General features: G+C 49.8%; 1 protein-coding gene across 1 annotated transcript in view; it reads right to left on the reverse strand.

Annotated features, from left to right (window-relative positions):
• Positions 1-5058: 5058 nt before the first annotated feature.
• Positions 5059-12794, reverse strand: part of KCTD14 (potassium channel tetramerization domain containing 14) — a 9909-nt gene continuing 2173 nt past the window's right edge. Inside the window, exons 2-3 of the mRNA XM_019525521.1 lie at positions 9330-9400; positions 5059-6096 (exon numbers count right to left, since the gene is read on the reverse strand). Coding sequence (XP_019381066.1) covers positions 5425-6096; positions 9330-9400 — 743 coding nt within the window. The 3' untranslated portion in view covers positions 5059-5424. The remainder of the gene's footprint in view (positions 6097-9329; positions 9401-12794) is intronic.

Below are 12794 nucleotides of genomic sequence, written 5' to 3' on the forward strand. Positions count from 1 at the left end.
TTGTGTCTCAGTGCTCTGCAGCGTACAGAGAAAGCGAGACGGGCCTCTCTAGGACCGTGGAGGTCTTCCTCTCGATGCTCCGCGGAGGGGGCGGGGCTTGCTGCTGTGGGAGCGAGGGTGGCCCCATTGGGAAATGCAGACCGCTGAGTCGGGAGCTGCTTTTGCAGCCTGATGCAGGGGCTGGGCTGGTGGGACAGGGGTCAAGTTAATGCCGCCACTGGCCTGGCTGCTGCACTACTGAGGCACCCCCTGCATGGCACTAGGGTGCAAATGAAGGGGGAACTTGGGTGGGGGCACTCCCCAGAAAAGATATAAGATTTGGAAATCATAACCTAGGGCGGGGGATCTCTGAGCAGATTGCTCCTTCGCTTAGGTGGATTTATTCATCAATGAACTGGTTTAATTTTTTTTTTGCAGCCCCCCCACAAGGGTCCAAGTGTCATTTGAGCCCTGCCTGGCCCCCTCTGCGCTCACAGCCATGGCTGTCCACAGGGGTAGAGCACGTGGTCTTTGGCAGGCACAAAGTCACCACACACTAGAGAGAGACCTGCACCTCCCTTTAGCTGCAGCTGGCCGAGCTTTAACAAGCAGCATCCAGGAGTGGCAGGAGATATGCCTTTCTTAGTAAATCAGTATAATTTGGGGGCTGGCTCCTCACTTTTCACTTCCCCAGTGTGAGGAGGGGGCGTATATCAAGCACCACAAACATCCCTGTCTCTGCACCTCCTCACATACATTGAATTTACAGCTCGGTGCATCCTAACCAAGTCGCTGCTCTGTGGGTCCGAGAGCCCCCACTTCATTTCTTGCAAGGCCTGACTTACTTGTGCATGCTTTTGCCTGCATAGGGTTGCCAGGGGAGGGCTGATGCTGCTCAATTCAGGGAGGCAGGAGGATCGGTTCCTGTTGTCATTGTTCTTGTTGGCTGGTTCAGCACTGTGCCCTGATCAATACCTGCACATGTGCTCAGAACGTGGTCTAAAGGCACAGGTAAAATATATACAAGACGGTCCTGCTTCGTGCCAACTATTTCCAGTTTCCCCTAGGGCTTGGAGAACCTGATGTCACTGGCAGTTTGCCTTTGATTGCAGGCGGGGGACTTCAGGTCCTGATCCTGATGTCTTTTTAAACAGGAAAAAAATCCCAACCTCTTTTCAAATGGGAGGATATGGTCTGCAAGCTTGCTGAGTGTGCTGCAGCAGGGCTTGGGCTGGAAGCTGAGTACATAAGGGTGAAGCTGTTTTGCCTCAGGTTTCCTGGCCTGACTCACGCGTGATGGTTTAAGCAGCACTCGGATGTACATGAAGAAATACTTCACTGCCTGTTGTTTATTGGTTGGGGGTTGGTTGTTTGGTTTGTGTTCTCTTTTTTCAGGAAAGGTTTCAAGCTGTGCAGAAGCAACCCAAACTCTCCAAAAAAAAAGTCTGTTCTAAGATGCATCGGGAAATTCCAGGACAGTTTATTTGGTTTTTGGTGAAATTAAGAAGGCCCTTCCCTGGGAAACTATTTTCAGTCTCACAGGGAGGCTGGGCAGTCCCTCCACAAGACAGGACCTTTTATAAATACCAGAATTATAAAGGAACCCAGGTTTTAAACTTCCTGTTTTCCAAAGAGAGAGGCCAAATACCAGTTTTGACTCTGGAGCTCTGTGCAGATTTGAAACCCATTTCCCTCACACTTGGGTGTTTGGATTTGAGGGGATAGTTTCTCAAAATACACGTCAGTCACATAAACATGTAGAGAAGATATTGGGACAAATGCATTACTGCTGCAAGCCCCAATCATGTCTGTAAGGGATATGGGACTTCGATCTGTAATGTCTAACAATAATACCAGCACCACTTAAATGGCGGGACGTGTCTTTCTAAACTTGAGGCATCTTTCATGTTAGTAACAAGACCGAGAACTCAGCTTTTGGGTTTGCATCTGACCATTCTGCACAGCCCTGAGCTTGACCTCCTGACAATCCCCTCTGTGACATTCTCTGAAATGCTAAGCTCCCTCACCTGTGGTAGACTGCCTTGAAAGCAGAATGAGCTCAGTGAACCACACTACCAGGTTCTTTTCCCTTGAAGTCAAGGGAGACTTATTTCAGTGGACCTAGGATCTGAGCTTAGAGCTCTGGACCTTAGAGCAATGGACCTTAGCACTAATTGGGAATGTTGCATGCTCAGGGCATTGAGGGACAGGCCCAGGATTTTCGGAAGTCACCAGGAATAGTGAGTGCTGATGAACACAGAGCTGTTCCCCCCTCCCTCCTCCCCAGTTCCAGCGCTCATCCTCCTTCCCCCCACACTCAGCTGAAACAGGAACTCAGAAACAGCTGAAAGGGAAGGAAGTGGGAAGCAGTGTCCCATTTTGAGACAAGACAGATATAGTCACTCTACTTAAAGGTGTCTCAAGTTAGGCACCAAAATTGATACATTGAAAGAAATCATAGAAATACAGGGCAGAAAGAGTCTCCAGGATGTCATATGCTCCATCGTCCTGCTCTGAAGCAGGAACCTCCCCAAGATGTACTTAGGCTCTCCCTGACAGCTGTCTGGCGAACCTGTTCCTAAAAACGAGACACACGGATCCCACAGCCCCCTGGGTAACTTGTTCCAGTGCTTAACTATTCTTATAGTTAGCAAGTCTTTTCTTAAGAGCTAATCCAGATGTCCACTGCTGCAAATTAAGCAGATAACAACTTCTCCTATGCTTAAAAGACACGGAGCCTAATTCACCACCATCCTCTTTAGAATAAACTTCAGTCTGCTCTTTTTAAACTAAGCTAACCAGATCCTTTTAACATCTCCTCTTTCTAAACCTTTTTAGTCATCTCCTAAAAAGGGAACTTCTTGCTTAAGCTTCTAAATATGATAGCACTAACCTTCCTCACACTTATTCCTGTTGTCCACAGTATAACTGCATTGGCTTAAACGGCGTTATTCCTTATTCACACTCCTGGAATACCTGCACCAGCAGTCAGTCCTTTTATACTGCATTTTACGTTTTTAAACCTGTAGTGTATAGGGAGGACAGATGAATACAGAAGGCCCATCTAATTTATACAAAGAGGCTTTTAAACATATATTTATTTGGCAAGCCACATTCTCAGAGTCAGAGTAAACATACCCTCTGTCTCGAATGGCCAGTCTAACTTTTCAGCCCCCCCCCCGGAGCTTTCCATTTCCTTAAAATCACCAGCTGTGGCCTCAAGTAGAAAAAGAAGTACAAAATAAGCTTCTGAATCTCAAGATTTTTTCAAAACAGTGTATGGGATCTAATCCTGCGTCCCTGCTCAGGCAAAAATTCTCCACTGAGTTTTGTTTTAGGTGCACTGCCTTCTGAAATCATTGTGGATTTTTCTTACAGCTCAGAAGCCCGCGTTCATTTGTAATGTGACGACATTAACAGATGTCGCAAGAAAAGCAGCTAAACACAGCTGCACTCACGAGGAGTGCATGTTCCTCTTAAATGACAAACAGTTTTTGTTCTGTGTTTGTACAGCACCTAGCACACTGGGGTCCTTGTCCAGAACTGGGGCTCCATGGCCCTACCGCAAGACAACACATGAAAATAAACATAATTATATTTGCTTAGGAATAGCTTGTCAGCCTGGACAGCACAACACCTTTCTTTATGGCAAGAGAGGGCCCTAATGATTCTCTTTCTTTATGTGGGATCCTGGTATGGAAAAGGATGACAAACACTATGCAAAGGCATGGATGCTTAACCTCCAGCCTACAGGACAAATGCAGCTTGCAGAGCCATGACACAGGAATTTGGCAGTGGGGGGAGCACCCCCCCTGATGTTAGATTCCCAAGTCCCGTGCAGTGGGTAGAAGGCCATATACCCTTCTCCTCATGGGGCTGAGCCATGCCCCCTCTGCCAGGCCAAATCCCCTTCCCCCACATACCCAAATCATGGCTGAAAGGGGGCCAGGCCATACCCTCTTCCCCTCGTGGGGCTATTCTATGCTTTGTCCCCACTCTGGGGGCCTCGCTGGGACCTGGCCAACCCCCTTCCGCCACGTGGCTGGATCAGGGTCGGGCTGCCCCATCCCGCTCCCCACACCTGGATGGGGCTACATCTGACTTGTGCATCAGATTAGCATCCAGCCCGTGGACAGACCAGGCATTGCCCTTCCAGCCTGCTGGGCAAACTGTACTACAGCAGTGGTTTTCAACCTTTTTTGATTTGTGGACCCCTAAAAAAATTGAATGGAGGTGCAGATCCCTTTGAATTGTAAGTGTGGTTATTCACCTGGTTTTGATTGATCATAGTCATCTTTCATGGACCCCATAGACATAGTCTGTAGACCCCTGGGTGGCCACAGAGCACAGGTTAAAAGCCACTGTACTACAGCATTTAACTTCTCAGCAGAGGACCAAATATAACCATGGCAAGAATGAACACAGCTCCCAGGAGGTTCAATGGGAGTTGCATGTGCTCATATGACTTCCATCTGAATATGTATAATTAATCTAAAGGACCTTCAGAGTGAAGTTAAAATCAAACTAAGGACTTGGTGTCCTCCTGCATTTATTCTGTCCCAGTGACACTGCCAGATCTGATGGGCTGCTCTACAAAGATGACCCCCATGCCCCTGCCACCTTGGAAATGCAACTGGTGTCTGGAGGTGGAGCTGCCTATTACCCTCCTTGTTTCTCAAAAATAAACATTATGGATTGGGCCCTTTGAATGTTTGCACTGCTCCCACTGTTGTTTCTGGGAGTCAAACTGGTTGGCAGGTCCCAGAAGGATCCCCCCAGAGCCAAGGGGATCTTTTGGTGGCCGTGCATTACAGAGTTTTCTCTTCTGCTTCCAGTCCTGGCTTCTGGCATAGAATTAGGTGAGAGGGAAGAGGGCAAGGACAGTGCATCCCTATCCTGCTCTGGGTCCTGACAGCAGTTTTAATCCCTCAGGGCTTTTAGGAATGAAACTGGCTGCTCATTTGCACTAGCCCTGCACATGGCACTCAGGTTTGGGACAGCACAAAGCAGGGGCTTTACCCCACCTTTAACACACATCCCTCATCGGAGCTGAGAATGCACAGGTTAATTGAAATTTAGCCTATTCTTGATCTGTATTGGCTCTGCCAGGCCTGTCACTTCTCAGGAGAGCTGGCAGAAAATGACTGAAAGTTAGAGTTAAAACCCAGATGCTTCATACAAATGATCATATAAATGATCTGAGTTTTAGTGTATCACATTTCTATTACTTTTCCATTAAAACAGAGTCCTGATTCCTCATTAACTCTGCAGAGGACATCACAAGAGAGCCTTCCCCTGGCCCATGTTACTCTTCTATCTGCAGAAAGTCCACAGCATGGTTCCCAAATGGTTCTGCAGGAAGGATGCTGCTCGGCTACCATTCAAGGCTGTTTGCATTAAAGTCTCTTTGTTTTAATAACAATCCTTGCCAGGGGTGGCTTTTTGCTACCACCATGTGAAGACAAATTTGTAGAAAAAGTCATAGGATTTGAACCGGAAGCCTTTCTCTGCAACGTGGGGCTGGATGGAAACGTTGTACCCTTTGGCTTCCACATCCATTTTGATGCAGTCCAGCAGGTCAGAAATACTTGGTGTTGCTTTCCAGGGGCCGAACTTCACCACCGATTTCTTATCTGTGTCCAAACTGTTCAGGGCTTCGTGACACTTGGCCACATCCTCCTCAGTTCTGACCACACAGGCCATGACACTAGACTGACGGGAAGCGACTGCCTCCGCCCTGGCGATGCGGATCATCAGCTCAATGTTCTCATTGTAGCTGGGCACACGGGCCAGGAACTGTTTCCTTGCCACCAGCTCACCAAAGATCTGCGGGGAATCTTCCAGCTGCTTGATCAGAGGCTCAATGTCATAATACAAGGCCTCCTTATACACATCCTGGACACATTGTGTGGGCACTTGGTTACTACGGAGATATTCCAAGATGTATTTAAAATAGGTCCCTGGCCTGTCGATGAAGTACCTCCCCTCAGAGTCAGTCCGGAGCTTGGGCTGGCCCGTAAACATCTCAGCCAGCTTGGAGCCTGGGTGTTTCTTCAAGGTGCTCAGAGTTGTTATGTACATCTCCCCACCAACATTCAGCTCTACGATCGGCGGCAACTACAGGTACAGGGACAAAAACACCACGCTCGTTACACACCATAGGCTGGTAGGGTCTTGGAGAAAAGGGAAAAAAACCTAATAGCAGCTGGAGATCAGAATGACAGGGCAAAGGGGCAGATGTGCCTCTGCCCTCTCCTGGAGGGACTCAGAGCAGCTTGTCTTTGTGTCAGAGGCCACATCCTGCTACCAGCTAACTAGGACTGTACTGAAGAGCTGACATTACTGTAGTGTCTCAGCCATCCACCCTCTTACCTGGACTTATCCTCGCAACCTCCCCAGAAGCAAGGGAAGGGCTATTACGCCCACTTTGTAGATGAGGAATTGAAGCATAGAAAGGCTAAAGGGGGTGCCTCAGTGCTCCTGCTCCATGCACCAGACCCCAAAATAGTGAAGCTACCCTGGTTGCATGCAGATGAGTGTGCATGGGCATGTCCCCAGGGACAAATCGCAGTGGCACATATTTGTGCCCAGCATCTGGGCTGGCCCCAGCAGCCTTACCTGGGGTCCTGGGAGCCTCCCAGGGCTCCAGCAACAGCAATCTGGGCACGCAGAGCCTGGCTGGCAGGTGGACCATGGCTCTGGCTGGCCAGGCTCCAGTTTCAGGTGGGACACAATGCTTTTTTTCAGTGCACTTTTTTAAAAACTGGGGTTTCCCAGTATCTAAATCTGGCTCCATGCTGTAAATATGCAGCACAGAGAACCAAATCAAATGCATGGGGTGTGTTTTGTGGTGCTTCAAAAGTCTTTGAGGTGCCACAAAATGCACTTGTGCGCTTATATGAATGTGGCCCCTGAAAGTATCCCCCATGGTTGCTCTTCAGCATGCCAGAGACAGAGAGCTCAAATGTGTGTGGCTTGGGAAGCAGCTTCACCACCTCAGGGCTGGGTTTGGCATCTGTGAACAGAAGCATGTGGGCTGGGAGAGCGGCACTGGAAGCATAAGCGATAGTACAAACATGACCTAAGTGACTGGCCAAAGGTCACACAGAAAGGCGGTGGCAGAGAACAGGACTGAATATTCCTAGGCGAGCACTGTAACTGCTGAACCATCTTTTTTTTCCTCTATCCTTTCCCATACTCTTCTTTTGTTTAAGTGACAGAGGCATGTGCTTGGGGAGCAGGTAGATCTGAGCTCTCTTCCCTGTTACTGGGAAGTTTCTGTGGAGTAAATGTGTCAAGCATTGAGCCTCAGGCCTGATACAGTCATAGCCACTCAAATCTGATTTTCTTGCTCATTTTGCTCAGGGTTTTCCCTTAAAAGGCCAAACTAGTGCTGTGAGAGACATTACTCGTAAAAACCCAAACGAGGGTGACCTACTTCACGATCTTGTTACAACCTTAACAGCTGAGCTAAGAAAGCTGATCCCCCACCACTGAAATGCAGCTGCTTCTGGGGCAGAAGACAGAAGCTGTTTATCAAGGCATCATAAAACTGCAATATGTAAGGACAGGAAGCGAAGTATAATTGTCTATCCAACTGAAAAGGCAGGGGGATTTCAGGAGGAAGAAAGTTGCTACTCAGATCTGAGTTTGTGCAGGATACTGGAGTTGTCTATTGCCACTGCCTTTGCAAAAAAGGTCCGCAAATAATCTATGAACAGAAGCAATGCTGTGGTGTATCCTCCTTCCTAACCATGCAGCAGGAGCAGCAGCTGGAGGCTTTTTTAAGTCCCTGAAGAAGGTAAGAATTCCCTTCTCCCTTCCCATCCATGCTCGGAGGCCTGTTTGTCTGGGGGTGAAAGGAGCTGTTCTCCCACTCCAGCCAGGCTGTGCAGCTGGGAGTGGGAGATGCAGCCACTTTCGAGGTACCAGTCACTGCTCCCTCTCTCCCCCTTGTAAAATCTTGGATCCACTTCTGGCTTCTGTCTTTGAATGTCCAGTTCATTTTACTTCCTTCCATTCCCTCCAACAGTACAAGATCTCTCAACTCCATTCAGTCCTGACGCCACTAAAAAACTGCAATGCCTCCCCCTCTGTGCACAGTCACTTTCTTTAGTGCTCCCTGCGGCAAAAGCAGGGGGAGAAGTTAGTGACAGAAGCAGGGTTTTTTTTACTCTATTATTCCTGTAATGCAAGTCATATGCATTATACAACCCTGCTGTGACCACACCTGGCCCCTGGGAAGTCATCACCAGGCACAGATCAGCCTTTCTACCGGAGCTCACTTGCTCTTAGTTTACAGGTAGGTAGGGCTTGATTATGTGAGCATCAGCTTCAGTGATGCTAGTCAGATGCTTAAAGTACTTAAGGTTTTTACTGGGTCAAGCCCTGAGCGCTCAGCACTTTGCAGGACTGAACCCAGAGCCAGGGGAAACGTGAAGCAGGATATAAGGTTAGATCCAAAGAGACAGTTATTTACCAGTTAGCAGTGAATACAGCAACAGACTGGGACTCAGCAGACTGGGTTCTATTCCCAGTTCTGCCACTACCCTGTGAGGTGACCTTAGGCAGGTCACTCCCAGGATCTATGCCTCAGATTCCCCATCTGTAAAATGGGGACAGTCATTCCAAGAACTCTTTGAGATCTACTGAGGAGAGGCGCTGCATGAGCACTGACACTGGCATTAATGAGTGAAACTACTCTCTGGCAATGATGTTCAAAAGTAATGTCTGCACTGTGTCCCTGTTGCCCGGGAGAGGAGGGCTGCTCTTGAACAAGTCCCACCTACCTACTCCTGCCCAGCATATGCCAAGCCCAGAAGTGACGTGGTGAAACCACTGCAATCCCTCACCTGAGCTCGCTGTCTCTGGTGTGCTGGAAAATGGCAACGGGGGAAACTTTCAGGGCAGCTTCACACCTTACAGGCTGGGGGGTTGTCTTGGAGAGCAGCTGTCCAGGGACCCGGTGCAGATGTGGCCTCCAACACAGCTTTGCCTTAATTCTCGACTGTGTAGAAGTCATCAATCAAGGAAGGCTCAGGTATTCCTTTAAGGGTCTGACAGATTTAGGTTCAAGTCAAGTTAGCCCATTTCCAGGGCTGTTATTGCCACAGCTCGTGTCCCTGCTCAGGAATCCTTATGCTGTGAATCAACAGTGTGATCTAAGCGGGGTCAACAGAAAACACTTTTCACCCCCTTGCCCTGTTCTGGCGCAGGCAGATCCCAGCAGCTCAGGGACAGCAAGCAGACAAAAAGCACCATAAGAGCCAGAAGGAGGTCAGAAGGCTTTCTGCTCCTCTCCCAAACTGCTCTGATCCCCCCAGGACAGACCCTGGGCCAGCCCCACTCACCGTTTGCAGGTTGCTTGTGACTTGCTTCCCAAGGGACTTGTGCTCTGATGAAATGCTCATCTCCCCAGGGCCTGCAGGGCAGAGAAGGAAGGGAAGGCTCAGAGGTACAAGGGAAACCTGTCTCCTGCTTAAGGGGTTACACAGCTCCAAGGCACTGGTCTAATTCCTCCCTTAGTGTCTAGGCAGTGGCTTGGGTCTTTTTAGGTTGCTGTGTGCGAGTGCAGCCCAGCCACTGCTCAGTCACAGGTTACAGGTGTCAAAGAGGGGAGGGACGGCTGGTAGGAGGAAGTGTTTACTCATCAGTCCTCTGGCAACTGGCGCAGAACCTTGCAAGGGGCAGAGCAAACTTTGGCTACGTGCCCGCGGCACCTCCCTACAATCTCCGTGCAGTAACGAAGCCCAGACAATTCCTCCCCAGCTTGTGGCCCAAGGCGGAGGGCAGACTAGGAGCGGGGACTGTCTCACGGATCTGCTTATACTCTGCTTTCCCAGCTTCTGGCCTCCCTGTTTTAAAGATACAGTAAATGGCTTCATCAGAATTATTTCCCATTGCTCTCACACACCGCAGCTTGCATGTTCTGACACGGATGTCTGTAGTCAGGCATCTTCACAAGTAGTCCTAGTTGCTTAAGTGCCAGTGGGTGCCTGATAAAATTGTACAGATAAAAATCAGACAGGATGTGAAGCTAGGCTCCAGCCTAAAGCTTTTTGATGGCTCATAAATGTTTGGTTAGTATCCCTATCCCACCCCACTCTCAAATGTCCAGGAAAGTGGAAAATGCTGAATATTCCTTTGTGGTACTTCTAGCATAACTGGGATTAGGCGACAGTGGAGAAGTTGTGAAGGATTCTGCATTCATTATATTTCTGGGCTTATTTTTAAATCACAGAGGTTTGAATAAGGGTGAATATACACAGGGTCCTGAAAGTTCAGGTAAGAGAGAGGTGGTTCACTGCATTAGTCTGAAGTCAGGCAGAAGGCAAGGTAGACATGTACCTTTCTAGACTAACTCACTTAGAGATGTATCACACAAGATCTCCTAAGCAGCAGGTTTATGTCATCAGAAGCCATGAAGGGACTGCAGGAAGCAGAGCTGCTAAACAGGAAACAGCGACTAGTATACAACAGGTAGGGAAGGGGGAAGGAAAAAGGAGGGGGCAGTGATGAAAGGCAAGGTGGGTAGGAGAGAGAAAAATAAAGCCATTAACCCATTGAGGGTCATAGGGCTTGTAAAAGCAAATCAAGGTAATGGGAAAAGACCCTACATCCCCCAGCTTGATCACCTCAGCCACATTATTAATGATTTCCAACCCCCACTGGAAACAACAACCATCTCAAGGTAGTCAAGAGGGACAAACCTGTCCTGGCTCATAGGCAACCCCCAGCCACAAACAGCATCTCTCCAGCAACATGCTACCTAACTCCTCACCAAGGCACCAGACTCTGCTCCAGTGCAAGATGTCCAGTTGTGCCCCCTCCTTGACACGGCCCACATTATCACTGGACCAAATAACGTGAATTATTATAACATCTGAGGGTCACTAACCTGCACCTTTACCATGGTCATATCTACCATCACCTGCTTACAGTGCCCCTCTGCTGCCAACACTGGACAGACGGGGCCAACCTTCTGTAAGAACAAACACTGATCCGACATAAATGCCACAAGGAGACAAGCCTCTGGCAGAATGCTTTAACCCCCCTGGACCCTCTATCGCGGACCTCAGGGTAGCTGTTCGTAGATAACGAAACTTTAAAAGTGAACTTCAATGGGAAATTGGAGGACAAGAAATCATCCACAGACTGGAGTGTGTTAAATTTGGTCTAACCAAGATCACAGATTCTGATCCCATTACCTGGATATGTTTTTACAAGTCCTGTGTCCCTCAAAGGGTTTTTTTTTTTCTCCTGCCTACCCACCCTGCCTCTCTCAGCAGTGCCCCCACCTCCCTTCCCTTTCTGTTGTGTCCTAGTCACTACTTTCTATTTAGCAGCTCTGCTTCCTGCAGTCCCTTCACAGCATCAGATGAAGTAAGCCCTCTGCTTATGACAGCTTATCTCTGATTCAGTTAATCTATAAGGTGCAAATCTACCCTGCCTTGAGGTAAGAGTCACGCACCTGAGTGAGCCTGTCTGCAAACTTGATCACGCTCTTGGCTTTACTATGGGTCTCCAGCCAGGTGAGAGTGCCCGGCATGAGGCTTCATGAGCCAGGGGAGAAGCAGGTACACTGGGTCCAGGACTGTCATGTGGGGGTCTGTTACTTCGTCCACCCTGATGCTGGAAGCCTCATGGGCCAACTCCCCCTGGGTTATCATGGGCACCAGGCTGGGGTTGCGGACGCTCCTGTGAACCTTGCCCAGCCAGCCAACAGAGACCTGTCAAAGATACAGCCCGCAGAGCCTCATCATCTTACCCCAAATGCTGGCCCCACTCAGGGCCAGTCCAGGACCCACCACATGGCAGATTCAGTGCCTGTAGTACCTGCTCTGGCTGGTCCAGGACACAAGCCACACATGGCATCTGTGCCAGCTGGCCTGGAGTGGACACTGTGTGCAGCACAAGTCCTAGAGCAGCCAGAGCTGGTACTGGGTTCAGCATGCAGGGATGGGGGTGGTCCACAGGTCCCCCGCATCGCAGATCCAGCGTCCACTCTGACTGGTCTGGGACCTCTGCTCAACACAGCATCCACCCCAGACCAGCTGGAGTGGGCACCGCGTGCAACTCATGTCCCACATTCCCAGTCCCAGTCTGGGCGCTGTATTTGGCACGGGGGGGAGCAGGGGGAGCCATGGGCCCAATCCAGCCCACAGAGCCAGCCCCATGCTGTTCATCCAGCTCATGGACTTATCCTGTGTCACTCCTCTGGCCTGTTGGGCCAGATGATTTTCACACCTGAAGAAAGTCTCGTGGGTGTACTTTGAGTTCCAGGATCCAGAGCACAGGATGCCGAAGTGGGCACTACAGCTCTGATGCCATCGGGAAGTCCCAGGCAGGCAGACATAGAGACGATGCCCTACATGGGCCAACAAAAGCTTTGCCTGGGCTAAATGCTACTTTCTTCTGCCCACCCCCCTGCACTGCCAGTCTCTCTTTTCCCCACTGCAGAGGGGAGTGTTCAGCAGGTGCTTGTGACACCTGGGGAGGGTGGTTGTTTGTGACTGTCTGCCCAGGGATTGGTGGGGATAGGGGTTGTCGTGGCCAGCTGGGACAGGTGCAAGGCCGGCTGGAAAACCATGGCTGGTGACTGGGCAGGGGTGTGCCTGCAACTCCACTGCATTGCTTTGTTTACCAGTTGCTTGTACGAGCCAGGCACCCGGGCCAGCAGCCTCAGTCACTCCTCAGTGCCAGTTCCAGCCTATTAGGAAATGGGGGTGGGGAAGGATTGGGCTGTGCCCATGGACTTGTCTCCTCCCAGCTCTTCCCTGTCTCAGCAGCAAGCCATGGGGGCGGGGGCAGGGCGG

The sequence above is a fragment of the Gavialis gangeticus genome, unplaced genomic scaffold, assembly GCF_001723915.1.
Source record: "Gavialis gangeticus isolate Ggan-Ray unplaced genomic scaffold, GavGan_comp1, whole genome shotgun sequence".
NCBI classification, from domain to species: domain Eukaryota; kingdom Metazoa; phylum Chordata; order Crocodylia; family Gavialidae; genus Gavialis; species Gavialis gangeticus.